This window comes from Vespa crabro, chromosome 2 (genome assembly GCF_910589235.1).
Source record: "Vespa crabro chromosome 2, iyVesCrab1.2, whole genome shotgun sequence".
Classification (NCBI taxonomy): Eukaryota; Metazoa; Arthropoda; class Insecta; order Hymenoptera; family Vespidae; genus Vespa; species Vespa crabro.
The window spans coordinates 9197685-9218273 of record NC_060956.1 but is presented as its reverse complement, the minus strand read 5'-3'; the positions used below and the strand labels follow the sequence as shown (position 1 = coordinate 9218273).

The 20589-nt window shown below is 30.5% G+C and overlaps 4 protein-coding genes across 6 annotated transcripts in view; all 4 read left to right on the top strand.

The window, feature by feature from the left end:
* LOC124433033 (phosphoinositide 3-kinase adapter protein 1) overlaps window positions 1-9961 on the top strand; it is a 38431-nt gene extending 28470 nt beyond the window's left edge. For 2 of the 3 annotated variants that reach the window (XM_046982527.1, XM_046982526.1), the window contains exons 6-18: window positions 3495-3654; window positions 3901-4288; window positions 4381-4677; window positions 5127-5262; window positions 5510-5700; window positions 5957-6029; window positions 6106-6510; window positions 6737-7153; window positions 7301-7420; window positions 7601-7695; window positions 7779-7995; window positions 8259-8834; window positions 9724-9961. In XM_046982527.1, the coding sequence (XP_046838483.1) occupies window positions 3495-3654; window positions 3901-4288; window positions 4381-4677; window positions 5127-5262; window positions 5510-5700; window positions 5957-6029; window positions 6106-6510; window positions 6737-7153; window positions 7301-7420; window positions 7601-7695; window positions 7779-7995; window positions 8259-8834; window positions 9724-9740 (3092 nt within the window). In that variant the 3' untranslated portion in view covers window positions 9741-9961. The remainder of the gene's footprint in view (window positions 1-3494; window positions 3655-3900; window positions 4289-4380; window positions 4678-5126; window positions 5263-5509; window positions 5701-5956; window positions 6030-6105; window positions 6511-6736; window positions 7154-7300; window positions 7421-7600; window positions 7696-7778; window positions 7996-8258; window positions 8835-9723) is intronic. The other variant, XM_046982528.1, reaches the window with a different exon arrangement.
* A 2848-nt stretch (window positions 9962-12809) lies between these two features.
* LOC124433051 (WAP four-disulfide core domain protein 2-like) lies at window positions 12810-16829 on the top strand. The gene is made up of 4 exons (XM_046982575.1): window positions 12810-12880; window positions 13390-13472; window positions 14072-14308; window positions 16378-16829. Exons 1-4 carry the CDS (start codon window positions 12825-12827, stop codon window positions 16581-16583), a joined length of 582 nt encoding a protein of 193 aa, XP_046838531.1. The 5' UTR covers window positions 12810-12824; the 3' UTR covers window positions 16584-16829.
* A 418-nt stretch (window positions 16830-17247) lies between these two features.
* Window positions 17248-18902, top strand: LOC124433030 (waprin-Phi2). Its single transcript, XM_046982524.1, has 4 exons — window positions 17248-17531; window positions 17649-17714; window positions 18420-18593; window positions 18676-18902. The coding sequence occupies exons 1-4, from the start codon at window positions 17525-17527 to the stop codon at window positions 18768-18770; spliced, it is 342 nt and encodes a 113-aa protein (XP_046838480.1). The 5' UTR covers window positions 17248-17524; the 3' UTR covers window positions 18771-18902.
* Window positions 18903-19079: 177 nt separating this feature from the next.
* On the top strand, window positions 19080-20419 carry LOC124433029 (receptor-binding cancer antigen expressed on SiSo cells). Its single transcript, XM_046982523.1, has 4 exons — window positions 19080-19469; window positions 19584-19739; window positions 19823-19936; window positions 20026-20419. The coding sequence occupies exons 1-4, from the start codon at window positions 19302-19304 to the stop codon at window positions 20215-20217; spliced, it is 630 nt and encodes a 209-aa protein (XP_046838479.1). The 5' UTR covers window positions 19080-19301; the 3' UTR covers window positions 20218-20419.
* The last annotated feature ends 170 nt before the right edge of the window (window positions 20420-20589 follow it).

Genomic DNA, 20589 nt, shown 5'->3' with positions numbered 1-20589 from the left:
TTGTCGAATAACTTAGCTTTTGGGAAAGGGAACTTTTTATATAAACAATTTACAATTAGTCATAGTAGACGAACTATCTTGTATATTATCCATTAACTAATCGAACTCTTTTTACTTATACAATAACATGTTAATCCTTCTTCAAGCTTATTTTTATAATTATAATTTAATACATTGTTGCATTTAAAAGCATCTAATTTCTACGGATAAATTGCATATATAAATGTCATTCGTGTCACTTTCGGGTCATCCATTTAATATTCCAGTGGCATGTTCAATAATTATGGACATCGCCTAATCCGTAACGCGATGGACGAACAATGGCGCGAAAATGGTTTCTGTTACCGAAGGTAGGGGTACCACGAATTAAACGAGAGAGGAGAGTACCAATAGGTTATGGGACGCCGACCAACCGACGTTTCTAACAGTCGTTCCTCGACAATGGAAGAATTTGCTTCCATTCGTAAATTCGATCCGCTTAATAATTAACTTCTATAACGTGTGAATCGAATAATTTTAATTGAATAAAGAAAAGTATTGAAAAAGTGAAAGATACGAATTATTAAAATATTTTGACCATGATTTTTAATTGACAAAATTCTAATAAAATGGCTGCCACGTGTGAGACACCCCGTGCAAGAAGAAAAAACAGACCCAACTTTTTAGATCTTTCTGCTATTCCACGTGAGTCTTGAAATTAATTTTCAATTAAACATATTATTGAAAATACTAACTAAATTGATAAAATATAAAATATCAAATATCAAAATATAAAATATTAAAAGAAAGAATATTATTTCTTTTCTTATTAGGTTTTAGTAAGACGAGCGTTGTTCTTATCCCTCGGAATAGATAAAGAAAAAACTAATGAATTTATACTGAGCCGTTCGATATCCCAGAGACAACTTGTGTACGTCATTGGTCTATTGTATCGTCGAACTATTATCTTAGTACTTCCTGTCCACGCGCGAACGATCGCATAACGGCTCGATCATTTAATCGCTCGCGACTATTAATCCAAGTTAAGGCCGGAAATACCAAAAGCGGAAGACACGAGCGTTACGGTCTAGTCCGGTGGGGGATAAATTTACAGTTGATCGATCATTTATAATGGATACCATCTTATATTATCCGATCAATAAAATCGCTTATCGAATAATAATTCCAATATTTTTTTTTTAATTTCATTTTAATAAATATACGAGTCTTTACTAACTCCCTATTACAATTTCTATTGGGGTTATATAATATTTCATTTTAAAATGATAATAATACTTTAAACATTTACTAAAATGAACGTTGTCATTTTAATTTATTACTATAACACACTCATGTAATAGGATTGCAAGAGTGTAAAAAAAGAAAAAAGAAAAAATAACAAGAAATTTTTATACAAAAAAACAAAAATTTTTATACAATACTGAAGTAACTCAATCATAGTCGTAACAATATTCTTGTATACAATACTGAAGTAACTCAATTACAGACAAAGATATTAAATTTAAAGTCTTTTATCTAAAAGAAACCCTAATGTTTCCTGTCGTCAGTCCTATCAACGACATAATAACATAATTAATGGCGCCATTCCTTTTCCATAAGCACGGAGACTTCTGACAAGGGGTCTTTTGTACCGCAGATATTGATATCTTCCAAGCAACGATACTCGGAAATTCCGAAGTTCACGATCTTCTAACGGGGTACGGTACAACGAATCGTACGTATAAAGCTCGTGCAATATTCTCACCATTTATTCACAAAACAAAATTATCTAAATGTTTTTCGAGCCACGAAAGACTACGACCACGAATAGCTTCATTTCTTCATTCATGCTATATTTTCTTCGTAACTTTGAAGGAAAAAAGAAAGTACAAATCGTTTTAACGGATCTCACATCGTATATCTTCTCTTCTTGTCATTTGAAGATAAAGTCAAGTACTTCTTCGACGAAGTAAAGAACAAAATAAGATTACGAAGAAGAGAATCGAGAAAGAGGATCTGGGATCGCGTATTCGCAACGACAAAAAAAGAAGAAGAAGAAGAGAGAGAGAGAGAGAGACAGTCGACGTATCTTCTTCCCCGGGTCTCTCTCTTTCCAGATCTCCATCTTTCCAGCGAATGTCTTTTCAGGCTTATATCCCGCGGTCCAGCCGTTTCAGAATACGGAGTTGACGAACTCTCGAGCTTGGAGAAGCCAAAAATAACCGGAGCGAAACAAACCGTGATTTTCTTCCTGCTCCGCTACGTGTAACATTTCGTCAGGACGACGGATAAATAAACCTGTCGTCGGGAATAGACGAAGGGAAAGAGGGAAGAAAAGAAGAAAAGAAGAAAAGAAAGAAAAAGAAAAAAAGAAGAAAAGAGTTTACAAAGTTTCTACGATTGGTAAACTTTTGGTTAACGTTTGTTTTCACCTTTGCGAAACTAACGTCAAAACTTTGGACTCAAATTCTTTTTTTTTTCTCTTTTTTTTATAAGAACAAAACAAAATTAACCTGTATTGTGTTTGGAAATATTGTTGAGGAATATGGTCGTTGAATTAATTCTGATTTTTCTATATGTAGTAATATCAAAATATCACTAATGAAGATTACAAAATATATGCAGGTGTATGTTGACGGTGTTACAATTGAAATATTTGAAAGATCGTTAAAAAAGAAAAGATACAAAGAATATTAACGATGTGTATGCGGTTATAAAACTAATTATCTAATATTCTCGCAATCTTTAATGACTTTTCGTCATGCACGTTTGCCTTTCTTCTTCTTTACCACCCTAACAAAAAGGTGAACATCGCGTGTATCACGTTACCACGCCGAAAATGAAGAGCATACACAGACTCTAGGGATAAACAAGGGTGTGTCGCAGTTAATGGCCAGCTCCTGTTAGGTATATGATATGTAAATGAATTGCTAGCAAGCGCAAACACTCGCAGGGAAGTTCTAAATTAAAACGTTCGCGAGTTGAAAAGTATGTAACCACTGAAAATAAAATATCGCGAAGAAAGACAAGAATAAAATAAAACATACGTTTGCATAGTCGTTCTTTAAAAATCTGAGCAGAGAAAGGACACTTCTTATAGGCACTACTCTGGAGAACTATGTAATAGACACAATGTAATTTACATGTCAATATCTAATCTTATTTTAAATATTTCTGCAAAATTCTTACTATTTCCATCTTATGTAGGATTTTTTTAAGGATTTTTTATATTTTTTAAATGCCTGCCATTTTAAAATCAAAAATTTAATCGATTTAGAATTGCTCGTAAATCCTCGTTGAGAGAAACCTTTTTTTATATTAATCTATCGAGTCGTTTAGACGGTAAAGTGGATATATGTAGCTTTTGACATAAAACATAAAGATCCAAAAAGGTTTTTGGATATCTCAAGTACTTTAAGAGATAATCGTTTATTAAACATTTTGCTATATGAAGAGCATAAGGATCTCCTCTTTACAATCATCCCTAAAAATGTTTTTAATTTTGAATATTTCAGGCTCTCGCTCAGCAACAGGTCTATCAAAATCTGATAGCAGTCCTGAAGACGATGTCGTTTTCGTTTCCAGTAAGGACAGTGAAGCTTCGGGTTTATGGGTGAATTATCTTACTGCTTGCTTCGAGCAGATCAGTCGGCAGCAGGGTCGACCACCTTTTAAGTAAGTCTCAATGATTAATTAGAGTCCTTAGATATCACAAATAAATTATAATCAAAAATAAATGTATATTATGAATATCTCATAAATAATTTTTTAATTAATCCAAATTATGAAATATCCTGAAAGATTCGTTTATATAAATAAATCAGATAAAATAGATTAACCTTTATTCTAAAAATAAAATCATGATAATGATACGTTTACAACAGAAACAAACTTTTAACAAATTATTAATTAATATTTCAGAGTGCGTCATATAACAGTTGAAGAGTCACTTTCTCCAGGGACAGAAGAAAGGATCACATGTGCCCGTTTGCAAATCGTCATAGTTTGTCCAATTCTTTTAGAGCGTGTTCTATGTCGGCCAGAACACGCAACTAATCTTTCAAGACATCTAACCATCGAGAAAGTCCTAGCGATGATGCTGGGCGTGCACGACGGCGTCGTGACGGACACTCATAAGTCAGCTCTGGTATCATATAATCAGTGGAGGAAGTTCTTCGTTAAGGATCAGGATGAAACTTTCGTTGGCGAGTTTCTTGGTGCTGCCGTTAGCATTTTAGGCACTGCTCCACCTTCAACGCTTAGAAACGATAAGACTGTTTTCTCCGTCCACCCTAAAAAAGTCAAACTTGTAAGTTTCTCCTTAAAAATAAATTTATCGAATAAATTTTCACGATAAACTATATGGACGTGATCAGGAATAACAAAAAACGTCTTTTTCAGGGTCAAAATCGAATAATAGCTCTGTTGAATGATCCATTACGTCCAGAGGACAATGTATCGGTTATCGTTGATCGTTGCGGAGAGGGTATCGATGTCGCTCACGTAAAAAGACGAAATCCATACACTCTTCAGTTCTCCATTCCTGAGAGATGCCTTGAAGTATCCATGCTGGTAGGCGTTAGAATATCCAGGAATGGTTGTCCACTCGGTGTTAGGCAAGTAAAATGCGAGAGTAGACTAAGAGAGCTGGATCAAATTCTCAGAGCGCACGACAATCCTCTTGAATTTATGTGTCAGGTGAGTTTATTTTCAATGTTTAAAATCATTCTAAAAAATTTCATAACTATATTCATAACATTCTAAAAATTTCAAAAGATTCATAAAATATACAGTATTCACTATGTATATTCACATTAGTAATAAATAGAATGAAAATGTTTTCTATTTTATTAAAAATTACTTTTTGCTACGAACAAATATGTTCCTTGTAGGTTTTTTGTTTTCAATATGTTTCAATAATGAAAAAAAAAAGATAACTTATAGGAAAAGACTCGGTTTTATCATACTTCGAAAATTATTTCCATTCTAATGTAACAAAGACTTCTGAAAAAATGCTGAAAGGAACAAGTTTGCCTAACGAACAATTCGTGTCTGTAAAAACTTCCGGTCGGAGAATTCTCAGAAATTTCAATAAGGCAATTTAAGTCCTTATCATAAATCGTCCACAATATCATTTCATTTTCCAGACTTTCGGTTTCCATCCCGGAGATCGTGAGCAATTGGACAATTGGATGGTGCACGCATTTCAAAGGAACGTACCACCCCATTTCAACCTTTTATCCACTCCAAGCGATATTCTACCCACACCAAAAAATCACACGAGTGAGTAATGAAAGAATCGTAATCATTTATCTCGTTTACTTTGATAAGAAATGTCTAATTTATTTCAATTGTTACTTCATGCTGATACAATAGAACGACTAGTCGGTAAGAAACAGAAGAAAAATCTTTAACCCTCCCCTCTCTCTCTTTCTCATTTATACATATATGCATATATATTTTAATAAAAAAATAAGATGCAAAACCATTTTTAAAATAGAACAAATTAAAAATTTATTTTTAATCACAGGCCCCGAAGAGAATCCAACGCTTTTGCACTTTGCCGCACGTTTCGGATTGGAAAGATTGGCCTGGCAATTGTTAGAATGTCCTGGAGGTGATCTAGCTTGCGATCTGAGAAATGTTTCCGAATTGACACCAGCCGATCTTGCAGAGCAAGGTGGCCACACAAGATTGGCTCATCAACTTCGTGGCTACATGGTACAAAAACATCGCCTTTAAACATCGTCATGGTTTTTCGATAATCGGTACTACCGCGATACTTCTTTTACCCTAAACGATTCGAGATTTGGCCAATACAAAAAGCATTCGCTTGTTCCTCGAGATAGCTTTAACGCAGCACGGTTACTCCTTTTGTTCTATTGATATTATAAATACGTTTAAAAAACTAACCGAAAACTGCATTTGCATTGCATGTTTCGGGCTTTGCCTTGAATCCTCGACTACGAAAACGCAGCAAATGAACGAGTTCACCAACATGTATAGCTACCTTAAAGTCATAAGCGAGAACACGTCGAGTCAGGCTACAGGTAAGTAATTGTCTTCTTTTTATATTTTTTGAATAATTTCGATATTGAAACAAAACCATAATATTTTCTTCCATAGACATTCAATCGATAAACTCTACGAATAACACAAGTAACGACAAAACCAGCGAAACGAACAATGATAAGACGAACGAAGTCGAAGGTAACGATAACGAAAATAAAATTGAAAATAAAAACAATAACGAGAAGAACAATGAAAGAATAAACGATCAGGAAGATTACTGTCGTCCTCGACCTCTTAGCGAAGCTTATTCGGTGCCACCAGCTGCAAGACCAATCACTAGTTTGATCTTACCCACGCAATTGTTGACATCATCCAATATTAATCCGAACAATCCCCTAGAAGCGAATTATTCCATTGTTCCAGCACCCACACCAGTAATCCTCTCACCTACAACACCCACGATCACTTCAAATGATCTCGATTTACCACTTCAAGGTTACATGAAGATGCACCCTGCTGGTAAAGACAATTCAATAATTTTACATTAAATGACTTGATTTATTCATTGATCGATAACCGATATAAAAATCAGTGCTATTTATTTATTTAAATTTCCTATTTCAAGTATGAATCATAAATTTGCAATTAGTTTTCTTAATTTGTTAAAGAAAAATCATTTATCATGCTCTTGACATGATCTTTATTCTTCCTATTGTGAAGTCGAACATTCTTTACTATACTTTAGGACCTAAAACTGCTACATTGAATGGATCACACCAAGCACCTTCTCGAACTGCTACGCCAACGCAAAATCGATCGGATAACCATGGCTCGCATCCAGGAGGACGCGAGGATTCGGTTTCTTATGGAAGAACTTCTTCGAATTCTAGCACAAGATCAAAGGAACACTCGAGACCCCAAGATGAGCTTCTTGAGATCATCAACGACTTCAAGAACAACGTCTTCACAATATCAGAAGTCGAGAGACTCGTTGAGAATTGGAGAAACCGAAACGATGTACAGCAAAGTTTCAAGGACAAACAGAGGCAATTGACTGCCATGAGGGAGGAATATGAAAGGATACAGAAGAAGATGAAGGAAGAGATGAAAGCACCCACTCCTTTTGACAGAATAAGAAAATTCTTCTCGAAAGGGAAGAAAGGTGAATATTTTTCTTTTATTTATTTATTTTTTTGTTGTTTTTTGTTTTTTTTTATTTCTTTTTATTTTTTTTTATTTTTTTTAAAAGATTAATCTCTTTTCTATCTTGCTATTTTTATTTGAAACGTATACGTCTCGCTTTTTATAGACTCCAAAGATTCCACTAATGGTACCGACGACTCCTCCCCAACGACAAAACCAGAAGCCGTGAACGGAACCTTGGCAGATCGTCGACCTGTCAGCAGTCTTAGCCTTGGCAGTGTTTCCAGTAAGAGTTATCTCGTAACTTAAACTTGTCGTTGTTTGTTCTTGCTCTCAAAACCAATTCATTAGAAACGATAAATTATATCTTAGCCAAAAAATCATGTATTACCACCAACAAACGTAAGAAATGTGTTGGAATGAATCTTTGCCGATGTTTTGGTCGTTCAATTGTATATAAATTTAGGTTCATCATCGTCTGGAAGAATGAGCACTGTCAGTGGCTGCAGTGGTACCAGCCTAGGTGATAGCGGAACCCATTCTGATCCCGAAGACAGAAGAGTAAGGATCAATTTAAATCTTCTCAATAGTTACTAGATAACGTTATAGCTTAAACTCTTGATCACATATTTCTTTCTTTGTAGATACAAAATAGAGCAGATAAAGCAGGTGTAATGTCTTATGAAATACCACCAACGCCAAAACCACTCGCTGGTACGTACTCACCAGCTTTGCGGTATTCACCATCACCTCGTTCTTCGACCGCAACAGAACTTGACCTCAGGCCATCTCAGCCACCGTCAAGAGCCGAGGATAACGAATATTACATTGCTTTTCCACCATCGGGATTACCCGTTCACTGTACGTATAACGTCACCAACAGAGAATCTATAATTTCCTTCTAACTAATTTAATAACATCGAAATTTCAATCGAGTTAGCTCTTATTAATTTAATCCTTGGGAATTTCCGGCAATAAAACCTTTCATTTTCAGAAATTCCCAAATTTCCTTCCCAAATTTCCTTTCAAAAATTCAATCTTTCCGTCCGTACAACTCGATCGATAAATTCACTCAACTAAACTTTCTACATTTTTAAATTTAATTTTCTATAATTTATATATAGCTTTTAAATCAGACGGATCACTGAGAGAACCGATGACTCCAGGCTCACCGAGCGAACATCCTAAATACCTCGAGTTTAATCAAAACGTTTCCGGGAAGAAGCATGATGGAGAAACCACAAAACGATCGAATACTCATATTGATCCATCTTCGATAAACATCACTTCATCCGTTACACCTGTACCTCCTCCCGGCATGTGCATACCATCGAATTACGTCAACGCGATGCCAGTTTGTGTCTATTCATCTTCGAGTCAAACCACAAGGTCTAATGAGACTACTGATGGCCTTGACCGACCTATAGAATCAAATTCGAACTCTAATTCAAACTCGATCGAGGTTGAAGTCGTTATTGAACCTATCCCCTTGTCGAACGATGAAAACGTATCCATCGAACAAAACAAACATAATTCTGGCTCAGATAATAACGAAGAATACGTACAAACGGACGTTAATAACGAGGACAACAGTAAACTTCATCACGAGTATATGAATCTGGGAATGAATTCTCAGGACATTGTCAAAATTTTTGGTGCCATTCCAAAGAAGTGGCCTGCTCCGCCTGTGCCACCACGAAGTAAGGATCTTTAAAATGTTTATTTTCTTTCTAACGATCAAAAAAAAAAGAAAATAATTATTAGGATTTGTTACTTTTTAATAGTTCTATTTTTTTCTTTTCTTTTTCACATTTCTTGCGGATGATATATATTCTAACGACTCAACTCTTTCTTTGTTGTCGACAATATTTAGATAATATATCACTATCCATACACGGTCTTTTTTTATTGTTGCATTCAAAAATTTTATACCTCTGACATAGTCATGTTCTCTGATCTTATGAATTCCTTTCCTTCTGGTATGTACCTCACAGACACGAGTTATTTATGGACGTTCGATCTTATTCATGGCATTCCTGGAAAGACCAACTTACTCATTACACTCACTCGTTAAATAAAGACATCGACAGCCATACATATGGTTCTTCGAACTGTCGACAAAGAAAGTTATCCTTGACTCGTGAGACGGACTCTCAAGTTTCTCGCGAAAAATCGATAGAAAATGATGATGCCATCGCTGTATTCTGATCACGTACGGACGATTCGAAAAGTTCATTACTATTCTTTGTCACGGATTCGAGTTCTTCTCCGAAAACGAATCGTATTTTTTTTCTCTGTCTGTCTGTCTGTCTGTCTGTCTGTCTCTCTCTCTCTCTCTCTCTCTCTCTCTCTCTCTCTCTCTCTCTCTCTCTCTCTCTCTCTCCCTTTCTCTCCTTCACCTTCTTTCTACTAGCTTCGTGGAAACATTACAAACTACTAGTTACCATTTTCGGTAAATTCGAACGAGTTTTGTATTTTTCAACAAGTGAAAGAAACTCGAATCGTCAATTACCTTTTATATACTTACTCGTTCATAGCTGTACCCAACTAATTTCATTTTTTTATCGTTTTATTTTTTCTTTTTTTCAGCCGTTACCAAAAAATAGAAGACTCCAATCTAACTGACAAGAAGGATGTAAATATTTTCAATGTATTTTATTATTGGTGTCTTCAATGCGCGTTAAATCTAATATGTATGTAAGTCGTTTTTGACCTAACGCATCGGACAAAGTTAAAAATAATCTATAAGTCTAACTGATGAAGTTAACGTCGTTTAAATAATTAGTATGTATTATTTTTTTCACACGATTCGTATTAAGAACAAATATATATATATATATATATATATATATATATATATATATATATAATATATATATATATATATATATATATATATATATATTATTACAATATATATAGTATATGTATGTGGAAATTAATATGGTCGACAAACGTTACAGAAAAATAACTATACATTTGTTATACGCGTTAAGTAATTTTTAATCTTTTGAAATATATATATATATATATAAGTAACATAGTATCTCTCTATGTATATTTTTATTCATTTACGAACGAAATACAGAAATGAGATAAGACTTAAAATATTCATGTAAAAGGCATCATTTTACGTATGTCGATCATCTAACTTAATTATTAATTATTTTTTACAATCGTAAATATTAAGAGACATTTATAGTCGTCGCAAACATTATGATGATACAATTTTTATTGACTTTCAAAGTGGTCTCTGTGTATAATTAGTAAACACTTTGAATATCAAGTAAATTGAATGCGTCAGTGTGTATGTAATTTGTTTGTATGTATATGTGCGTGAAAAAAAATAAGGGAACATTTCTAATGCGATTATCTTAAATAAATGTATTTCTTAAGGAATTATATACGAGTATTCGAAAAGTAGAACTAAGTTCGGTGTAGTGCCATTCGTAAGCAGTCTTTTAGACTCGCTTTCTCATAATTAAGTTATAGATTATAAGAAAAAATACAATCTAGAGAGCGCCAAATCAAATTTTCCAATTTGGTAGTTGATACCAAAATCTTGTAAAGAACTATTTATATTACTAATTCTCTCTCTCTCTCTCTCTCTCTCTCTCTCTCTCTCTCTCTCTTTCTCTCTCTCTCTCTCTTTTCTTTTCTTTCTTATTTTCTATAAGTCGACTTTTCTTACGAATTATAAACTCTACATTAATTCTTATATTAAATATATATGTATATATATATATATATATATATATATATATATATATATATATTTATTATACATAAAATACATTAAGTGTTCATAAATTAAGTATCATAAACTGGTTCTTTATACGATTAATAATAATAAATATCATAATTAAAAAGAGATTGTAAAAGTGTTCGATAACAATCGAAAGACGTTAATACTTAAGCGTTATTTTCCTTTTCGGTTTTTTTTTATTTTTTATTTAGATTTACTTCATCATTCGCTTGTTTATTTGATATCCGAACATTTCACAAAAATTAATTATAACTTACTAGCATATCGAAGTTATCTTCATGTAAAATGCGCCTCGCGATAGTACCAAGAATGCATTTATCTATAATTTTATTTTTCAAGTGCATAGTTCATTCCGCTACTAATATGATGGAACGATTTTTTTCTTTCTTTCTTTTTCTTTTTCTTTTTTTTTTTATTGAAGAAGTAAGATAAATATATATAACTAATTTTCGTATTTATGAGACGTTTTAATAAATGTAAGGTGATTCGTAATATTGATTGTGTATTATCAACCTCTTGTCAACGAACACAGGTCATAATAAAATGACGCGGATCATAATAAAACAATTACTCCCACCATGTTTCATGATTTTCTGAAAAATTTTAATTGCAACCCATGCCATTTAATCGATTCGAAGCTCGATAACTTATAGGAGAAGAAATTTACGAGTAAAATTTATGAAAATATTACCAAAATATATATATATTTATTTATGTGTCTATATAATATGTATATAATATGTATATAAAATCTATAAGTAGTATGTATGTATGCATATATATTATATATATACATAATATATATACATACGTATATATATTATATATTTATATACGTACATACGTTACGTCTAGAATTTTATGCAAGTGTCAGATGTGGAAAAGTCGTTCTTAAGAAACTGGTAGACCGGTCGACCTCGAACATTGGCAGAACCTAACTACTCTTTAAAAATCAATTCTTAATACAAAAATAATTACACAACTTCGTTATACCTTAAGATGTTATATTATGCAAATGATTTCGTTATATATCATTGCAATCCGATAATTATAGCCCGGAATTATAGTTCTTCACCTTCCTCCTGTTATTTAAAAAAAAAAAAGAAAAAAAAAGGAAACTTCTCAAGAATAAGGAAAATGATTTATGGGTGATCAATATTTATTTTTCATCGTAAAAATGAGTAATTCGCTGGATTAATATAACTAGATCGCAATCAAATGATCTCTAACTAATCAAATATCTTTTCGATGAGCCAACTTTCTATATTATTATTCAAATTCAAGGCACGACTCGATCTCAGATTTTCTAGTATAAAATTAAAGTTACGTACATGTGTGTGCATATATATACACAACCACGCGCACATATATATATATATACATAGAGCACATAGAACAAATTTATGAATTTTATCTATTTAGCAATCATTGAAAAAATTAAATTTTAAATATTTATTCAGTTATGATATTGACAATGTTCGCTATTAAAGAAATAAAAAAATAAAGAAATAGAAAGATAAATAGAAACTATAAAATCGGTCAAAGTTGACCTGGTTACATTAAAAATGTGGTTAGGTGTCAAAAAATAAAGCGAATAATTATCTAGAGAGAGAGAGAGAAAGAGAGAGAGAGAGAGAGAGAGAAAGAGAGAAAATAGAACGTCATATGCATACCACCAGTGTCGGTCAACATCCTGGAAGTGGTAGAGACGGTAATTCGTTCAAGATTTTTCATTAAGTTTCTTCTTTGAAACCAACATCTTCCGGCTGACAACATCAGATTCCTTGTTAATTAGTTTTGTACTCCCTAATTAGGGATACAATGATATCGGTACTCCCATTCGGGAATGTCAGAAACAAGAATCGTTGAGGAAAAGAAGGACGTCAAAGTTATTCAACCATAAATTGGTAGGTATATATAAGAGATGAAAACTTGTCGAACTTCATCAAAAAGTCAAACAAAGCCGTTGAGTTTATCAACGTGAGTATTGACGATCTTGTATTACCATTTCGAATATCTTTCTTGTAAATTAACAATGTAACGTTGTTGTCTGTAACATTGACAGATATAAAAATCGATCAATCATTTTTTGCGGGAGACGATTCCAATGAAAAGTAAAAGATTTTAAATAATATTTTTCGAAAATACAAAATTCGATCTATCATTTTTTCATGGATAAAATGTTTCCACCTGTTAAATATTAAAGTTTGTATTATTTTATATTTCATTAAAAAAAAAATTTGATAAAGTATTGATTTTATCAATTCATAACAGAATTCACTTTTTATTTTTGCATCGCATAAAGCATTAATGATTAACATTGAAAAGAAAATTACAAATCTCGTGTAACTCGGCCCCGACCTTCAATATATTACCGTGTATAATGACTGATACGTAACTTCAACATTACGAAAGTGGAAGTCCTTGTTTCTCGACTCAGCTACTGTTATATACATTATTAAGATCTTCTGATTGTTCAATACTCACAGGTGTCAACGATCAGTAGTCACCAGACGTTCGTGCAATTCGTTTCGTTGTAGCAGTACGTTCGTCGTTCGTAAACACTTAACAGGTATGACATTTGTCGTTTCAATAATTTTTACGTTTACTATTAAATCAATTAAATATCATATAAAGAAGTATATTGTGTATATACATACTATATTGTATATATATATATATTTCTGAATTATATAAAATTCATAGATTTTATTTATCAAAATTTAATACGTATTGTTTTATATAATTTATTTTATATAATTTATTTATAATAATTATAGAAAATATATAGAATTTGTTTATATAAAAATTATACAAAATTTAAATAATTTAGAAATATATAAGATTTCATTATTTATATTATTTCTTGCCATATGATTATTTTTCTAGTGTCTCTGACATTTACAGATCAAGCATTCTCTCTCTCCCTCTCTCTCTCTCTCTCTTTTTGTTTGTACATTGATGGAATATTGTGTGATTTAAATTTCTTAATGAAGTATTTAAATAAAATATAAACTTTTTAGCATTCATAGAGAAATATGATGAAAAGAATTAAAAGATTAGAAAATTTTCTCGTTTGAAATAATATAAGTATAATATATTCAAAAAGCCATTTATATTATTACCATGAGATGATTGGATAATAATAATCACTAATTATTTCCTTCAAAGGTTTCCAGAACACCAAAATGGCATCGTTAAGTTTATCAATGTTATTGTTGATAATATTATCGACAATAGCTTTTGGACAGCAATTGAAACCTGGTGCATGTCCACCACCAATATCATTTAACATTCGCACAAATCTTTGTAATAATGATATGGACTGCAGTGGATCTGAAAAATGTTGTCTTACGAATTATGAAGGTACAATTTGTGTGAAGCCCATCACAGAAACCGTTAATGTTGGTAAGTATCCAATTGGTGAATTTTAATAATGCATAATATTTACGTAAATGTCTAAAACTTGTGCATACGAATACGTGATATATATTTAATAAACCTAAGTATACAATAATTGGAATCACTTTTATATCTCTATAAATATTAACATTAACAAGAAAGTTTAAAATATATGTTATATTATTGAGTAGGATTACTATTATAAAATCAATAGTTTTTATTTAAAATTTTAAATTTAATTTTAATTTTGGATTTATTAAGTAAATAGTGTATAATATAAATATTTTTTATTGCATTTAGATTTAAAAATATAAAAATGATTCTTTAGTTTTTTATATATAACTCTATTATATATATATAACAAAATGTATATGTACAATTCCGTTTATCTCGATAAATTCAAATATTTCAAGAGATACTGAATGTAACAAAAAAATTTTTTTACACATTTGTTTGGTATGCACGGATGTGTGCTCTACATACTCCTCGTGTATGACATGATATGTCATATTTTTTATCGCGTGCTGAATGAAATTTCGAAGTCATATTTATATTTATAAATGGAACTATATATACATATATTTTTTTTTTTTTCTATAAATATATATATTTTTTTCTCATAGCTCGATGACATTTGTTAAAACGAATTCAACAACGTGTCGCATGAGATCATTTATTATTATAAAATATTATAAATTATATTATAAGTTTTGTGTTTCTAAGAAGACTGTATAATATAGACAAAAATCATTTTACCAGAATAATTGATCTCATATGTCGTTAAATTCGTTTCAACAAATGCCATCAAACTATGAAAGGGAAAATATATAGTTGCATTTAAAAAAATAAATTTATTTTTGGAATTTCTATTACTACATGATCTGAAAAAAGAAATTAGCATCATATAATATATCCCTTTATATCAAACATATATGTAAAAAAAATTTTTTTTAGGTTCAGTCCCACAGGACATATTTCAATTATTTGAGATAAAAGAGACATCTATACACAAACGCACACTCGCACATAGAGAGACAGAGGGAGAGTAAATAAAAGATTATCGCAAATATAAACAACTATTCATTGGAATATTTTATTAATATTGATGCATGAATAATCAAAGCTTATATATTTAGCAAAAAACTTCATAGATCTATCTTATAATGAATTCAAGGTTGATATTTGTAAACAAAAAAATATTGAAAGAAATATAAAAACAATTTATAATAATTTATGTGCGAACGTGAATGGAATCTTTTCAACAAAAATTTATTTACATATTGTAATAAGTTTTCTTTTTCATTTCATATATATATCAACAAAGTCAAATAAATTTTATATTTATTTTTATTTATTTATAAAGCTAAATAATAAGATCAAAATAAATCGAATAGAGATAGTCTCAAAACAACGTTGTATTTCATACAATTTTGAATTTTATTAAAAAATGAAAGTAAAACAACTTCTCCAAATCTGGAAAATTACATAAAAATATAATTATTAATAAAAATTATTTATATAATACATGATACATGAAAATCGAACACAACTCTTCCCTTATTATTGAAACGATCCAGATGGAGGAAAGAGAAAAAAATTTCGATGATTGATATCTAACAAAATAGGAAAATAGGAAAATAGGAAATTCCAATATTATATTCACATTAAGGATAAATCTAACGTGATTTCCAACAATTACAATATCGACTCTAGTTATTAATGATATATGATCACAACGTGAATAAAACGATAATAATATTATCTTAAGTTCTCAGTGATTATCAAATTGTTCGAAGGAAGTTTCCATTTCAAAAGAATTTTTTTAGTATCGTCAGATTTTTTATTAAACAAAAAATATTTATTAATTATTTTCTTAATTTACCCTAACAAAATATCGACGTATATTTTTGTAATTATTTCGTTAATGTATAAATTGCTTTATAAAAGAGTAACAAATTAAAAAGCAATTACTTAATTACTCATCGATAAATGAATTTGTTTCATTTTTGATATCGCGTAGATTGTTATTATTAATTTCTAATATATTCTAACGAGATTGATTTTTGTTTGTTTAGTAAAACAAGGTTCTTGTCCGATTACACCAACTGGACGATGGATATGTACATCAACTTGTCGATCGGATGGCGATTGCAGAGGCATCAAAAAATGTTGCCAAAATCGATGTGGCGCTTTGGCTTGTCAAAATCCTGAACTTGATTATGACCCAATTGAATACGATTATTCACAACCATCTGTTATATTTCGCAGGAATAGATGGTAACAACTAAATATTGAATGACCGTGTAAAATTTCGATGAACTTACTTTAATGTTATATGTTCTATCGTACGTGCCATAAGCGACTTTAGTATATTCGTAATATGCGATAACATGATTTACTTATCAAGACATTAAATTTTGCAACGTATTAAATGAAACGCTTGAAATATAACTCATCAAATGTTTGATATATTTCTTTAATGACGCTTAATTCGTTATAATATTTCGCATTTCTTTCTAATAGTATTACTATTTAATTTAGAAATTAATAATAATTAATAACTTTAAAAATTATATATATATATATATATATATATATATATATATTTGATAATTATTTCATTATTAATTATACGAAATAATATATAAGTGCTGAATTATTAATTGTAATATGTGTACTAATATTTAATAATATTTTATGTAAATTTAATGTAAAAAATTATATACTATTAGGTTTGAATTAAGATATGTAAACAATGAGATATAGAAAAATAAAAAAATATATATTTTAATATTCTTTTATTCTATTATGTGATTAATGATTAGATAATATGCTTAGAATCAATTACCCAAAGCAATCTCGTTGGTTCCACATTTCTCATTCGCTTCGTAAAGACTCTCACAAAATGAGTGACGCAAGATACACGTTTAAGAAAGGCCACTTAAAAGCATCTCGCAGTTTATCCTCTCCAGTCAGATCCTAAGACTCGCTTGTATGATTAGTGATTCACTCGTGACATTACTTGGATGGAAAAACCTCATATTTTCGTTAATAAAATTCCAGTTAAGAGTTGGTGGTAATACAGAACACGGTGATTTAAATAGCAGGATTTATTACGAATTTATTAGACGTATCTAACTTAGTTCACGATTGACATTCGAACGGAAAACATTTTTGAGTAGGTCGACTTATTATTGTTCAACGAGTAAATCATCAGGAAAAATGTACAGTACGTATATTTAAAAAATTAACAATTGACCGTACCGATCTTTATTAATATTCTATGTGTACAATCAAAAAAATTTATATCCAATAATTTTTTCAATATAAAAATTTTATTTCTTAGGCAAAACTCACATTCTCCTTTTTTGCTTATGTTTGATGGTAATTGCAACAGCAGGACAGCTTTCCAGTAAGTAATATTATTTTTATAGAAACTTAATTGACTTAAGATAATTAAAAATAAACATTTAGTATCAATTCGTCTGCGCATGTTTATACATAATATGTACATAACAATGTCTGGTACTCATAAATTTTACATAATTTGTCTGTTTCAAAAGTGAAAGTCAATAGAATACATAGACTTCTTACTCACGTTCATGATTTTTATAACTGTTCTGTATTTTTTTTTTTTTCTTTTTTCTTCTTTCCTTTTCAAAAGAGTACATTATTCATGCACTTCGAGGCATTTGATTGTCTTTCTGAAAGGTAGTGATTAAGTTCAAGGATATGGCCTTTCGTTGCTATGTTGCGTACCATGATTCTTATTGTGATATAGCATTCAATAAGAATAACCCAATATCATCAACAACAGTGAAATAAAAATAATTATTATCTTTATCGTGAAAAAAAAAAGAAAAAATACTTTGAATAAATCGTTGTATTGCTTCCGACGAAGATTAGACTTTAGATAAGCATAGATCATGCAGATTAGATCGAATATTCAAACACTTTGTGTCAATACAAACCATAATGAAAACGTTTGTAAAGTTGACGTATTTAAATGAAAAGCTTAATGATATATTTAAAAGACATAGCAACAAATTACATATTGTTGATAAATTATCAATTGCATATGTAGTATCTACATAAGGTGTAATATTTTATTGTTCAGGTAAACCTGGATTCTGTCCTCTAAAAAGTACCATCGACAAATGCATGCCTAGATGCGTTAGTGACTATCAATGCTCAAGTAATCAAAAATGTTGTCCTAATAAATGTGGTTCTACATCTTGTACCTCGTCGAGTGCAGTTAACACTGGTAATGGTTCCAAAGGCTCGTCAAACAGTATGTATTTATTTTCTTCAAGAAAATAAAGATTCCAAATAATGTATTACTTCAAATATTCACATATTTATTATTGTTTTAGGCGGAACCGTTATATGTGGTGGTGTAACATGTAGAACTCAAGAAAAGTGTCAATTCGATCGCAATACTAAACGAGAGAAATGTGTCCGAGGTTGAGAGAATTTTCATAAAAAATTATTTCTTACTAAAAGATATATATTTATGTAACCAAGCAATCATGATAATCCATATAAGAATTATGAAAGATTTAACGTTAATTGTATTTCAATAAAAATTAATTCAGATCAACATTACGTATAACTTATTTATAACTTCACAGTTGTGTATTTTAATCAATGAACGTAAGATTACAATGAACAAACGATTAATCCTAAGAAATTCTACTTTCATTTAAATACTATACGAATTCATTTGAAAAGAAGAAGAAAAAATAATCGCTTTTAACCGGCAAACGACATCGATATATTTCGATACATCGCTTTTCTATTATTCGTAGGTTAAGAAACTGATAACTTAAGATTAACTTATTAAAACATGGTTTACATTGCGTGAAATAGAGAAAATCGTACGTGAACATTTTAATTATTATCATTTTAAAAATATGACATTAGGATGAATTAAATTCGTGTTTATTGTGTAAAGATATAATTCGAAACGAAGAAAGGTTAGATTTGGTTACGGTTTACAATGGCTGTAGAATTCTTAGTGAACCGTCTGAAAGCCCTTGTTTTACTTCTTTTCGGTGTATTTAGACGTGCTATGTGTTGTTTACGACGTCGTAGAAGATCTTCGTGCGATTCGATACCTCTTTCAGCAGTTGGCGTGGTACCAAACGCTTCAAACAATTCAAATACGGTGAGTTTTCTTAGATGAGACTTCTTGGAGTTTACTTTTAAGTGACATTTTGTTGATCTTTTTAAATACTTTCGCATCTACTATAATAGTAATTATTGAGAATGCTTAATCAAGGAATTAGAAAAATGGGATCATTGGGAAGAAAATCCAGTCGTTGTTGTACCAGATAAACCTGTTAATATGGTACAATCTAAGATTGAACAATACAGGCAACAAGTGACCAAATCCACAGAACCTCCCATAGAAGAACAACAACCTAACTTTTTTGAGGTAAATTCAATTGTAAAGGAATATTGTAGAAAGGTAGAAAGAGAAAAAAGGAAATGTTAATGTAACATAATCGTTGATTGTAGGATATGACACCAAAAATTACAAGGCAAACAAAAATTCTTATCAAAGATAAAAAAGTAGAAAATACTTTTCGTAATTCTACAAAATTTGCAGTAGCTACTGATCCAATACCAACAGTAAGTTTATATATATACATATATATATATATATATATATAGCTCCAATATTATATTATTTGACACTAATTAAACATATTTGTATTTAGAACGAACTTAAGGAATGGGAAGATAATGCTGTCAGTTGGGAAGAAGAAACGAGCGAAGAAATTGGTGATCCTACAAAAGCCTTGAGAGAACAAAAGCGTAGAGAACGTGAGCAACGCTTATTTGAACAGCAACAGAAAAGGCTAGAACGTAATGCTAGGCCCCAACCATTAGGAGCAAAAATAAATTCTTGATGTGAAATAACATTCTTGTTTGAATCAGCTTTTATTTTTATGACATTTTTTAAAGGGATGATGTCTATGTTCTTTAATATGCAGTTGAAAAACAATTCCATGTGTATTGGATATCTTATAATATTTCTGTTATATATGAGAAACGATTTTGAAACTAAAATCTAACTACACAAAAATTTAAATAAAAATTTATATAAGCACATATATATATGTATATATATATATATATATATATATATATATATATATATATAAATTATTTATACGACGGATATAATTTCGGATATAATATGACAAATATACGATAGAAATGGTGAAATTCTATTGAATATTATTAAATGAAATTGTTCATAAAAGAACATATCTCTAAAG

Excerpts from the sequence above, each read along its gene's own strand:
- LOC124433051 (XM_046982575.1), top strand. The coding sequence starts at position 12,825 with ATGAAAACTTGTCGAACTTCATCAAAAAGTCAAACAAAGCCGTTGAGT. Across the intron at positions 12,881-13,389 it reads AAGCCGTTGAGTTTATCAAC|GTGTCAACGATCAGTAGTCA; the intron begins GTGAGTATTGAC and ends CAATACTCACAG. Across the intron at positions 13,473-14,071 it reads CGTTCGTAAACACTTAACAG|GTTTCCAGAACACCAAAATG; the intron begins GTATGACATTTG and ends TTTCCTTCAAAG.
- LOC124433030 (XM_046982524.1), top strand. Across the intron at positions 17,715-18,419 it reads AACAGCAGGACAGCTTTCCA|GTAAACCTGGATTCTGTCCT; the intron begins GTAAGTAATATT and ends TTTATTGTTCAG. Across the intron at positions 18,594-18,675 it reads TTCCAAAGGCTCGTCAAACA|GCGGAACCGTTATATGTGGT; the intron begins GTATGTATTTAT and ends TTATTGTTTTAG.
- LOC124433029 (XM_046982523.1), top strand. The coding sequence starts at position 19,302 with ATGGCTGTAGAATTCTTAGTGAACCGTCTGAAAGCCCTTGTTTTACTT. Across the intron at positions 19,470-19,583 it reads CTTCAAACAATTCAAATACG|GAATTAGAAAAATGGGATCA; the intron begins GTGAGTTTTCTT and ends TGCTTAATCAAG. Across the intron at positions 19,937-20,025 it reads CTACTGATCCAATACCAACA|AACGAACTTAAGGAATGGGA; the intron begins GTAAGTTTATAT and ends ATTTGTATTTAG.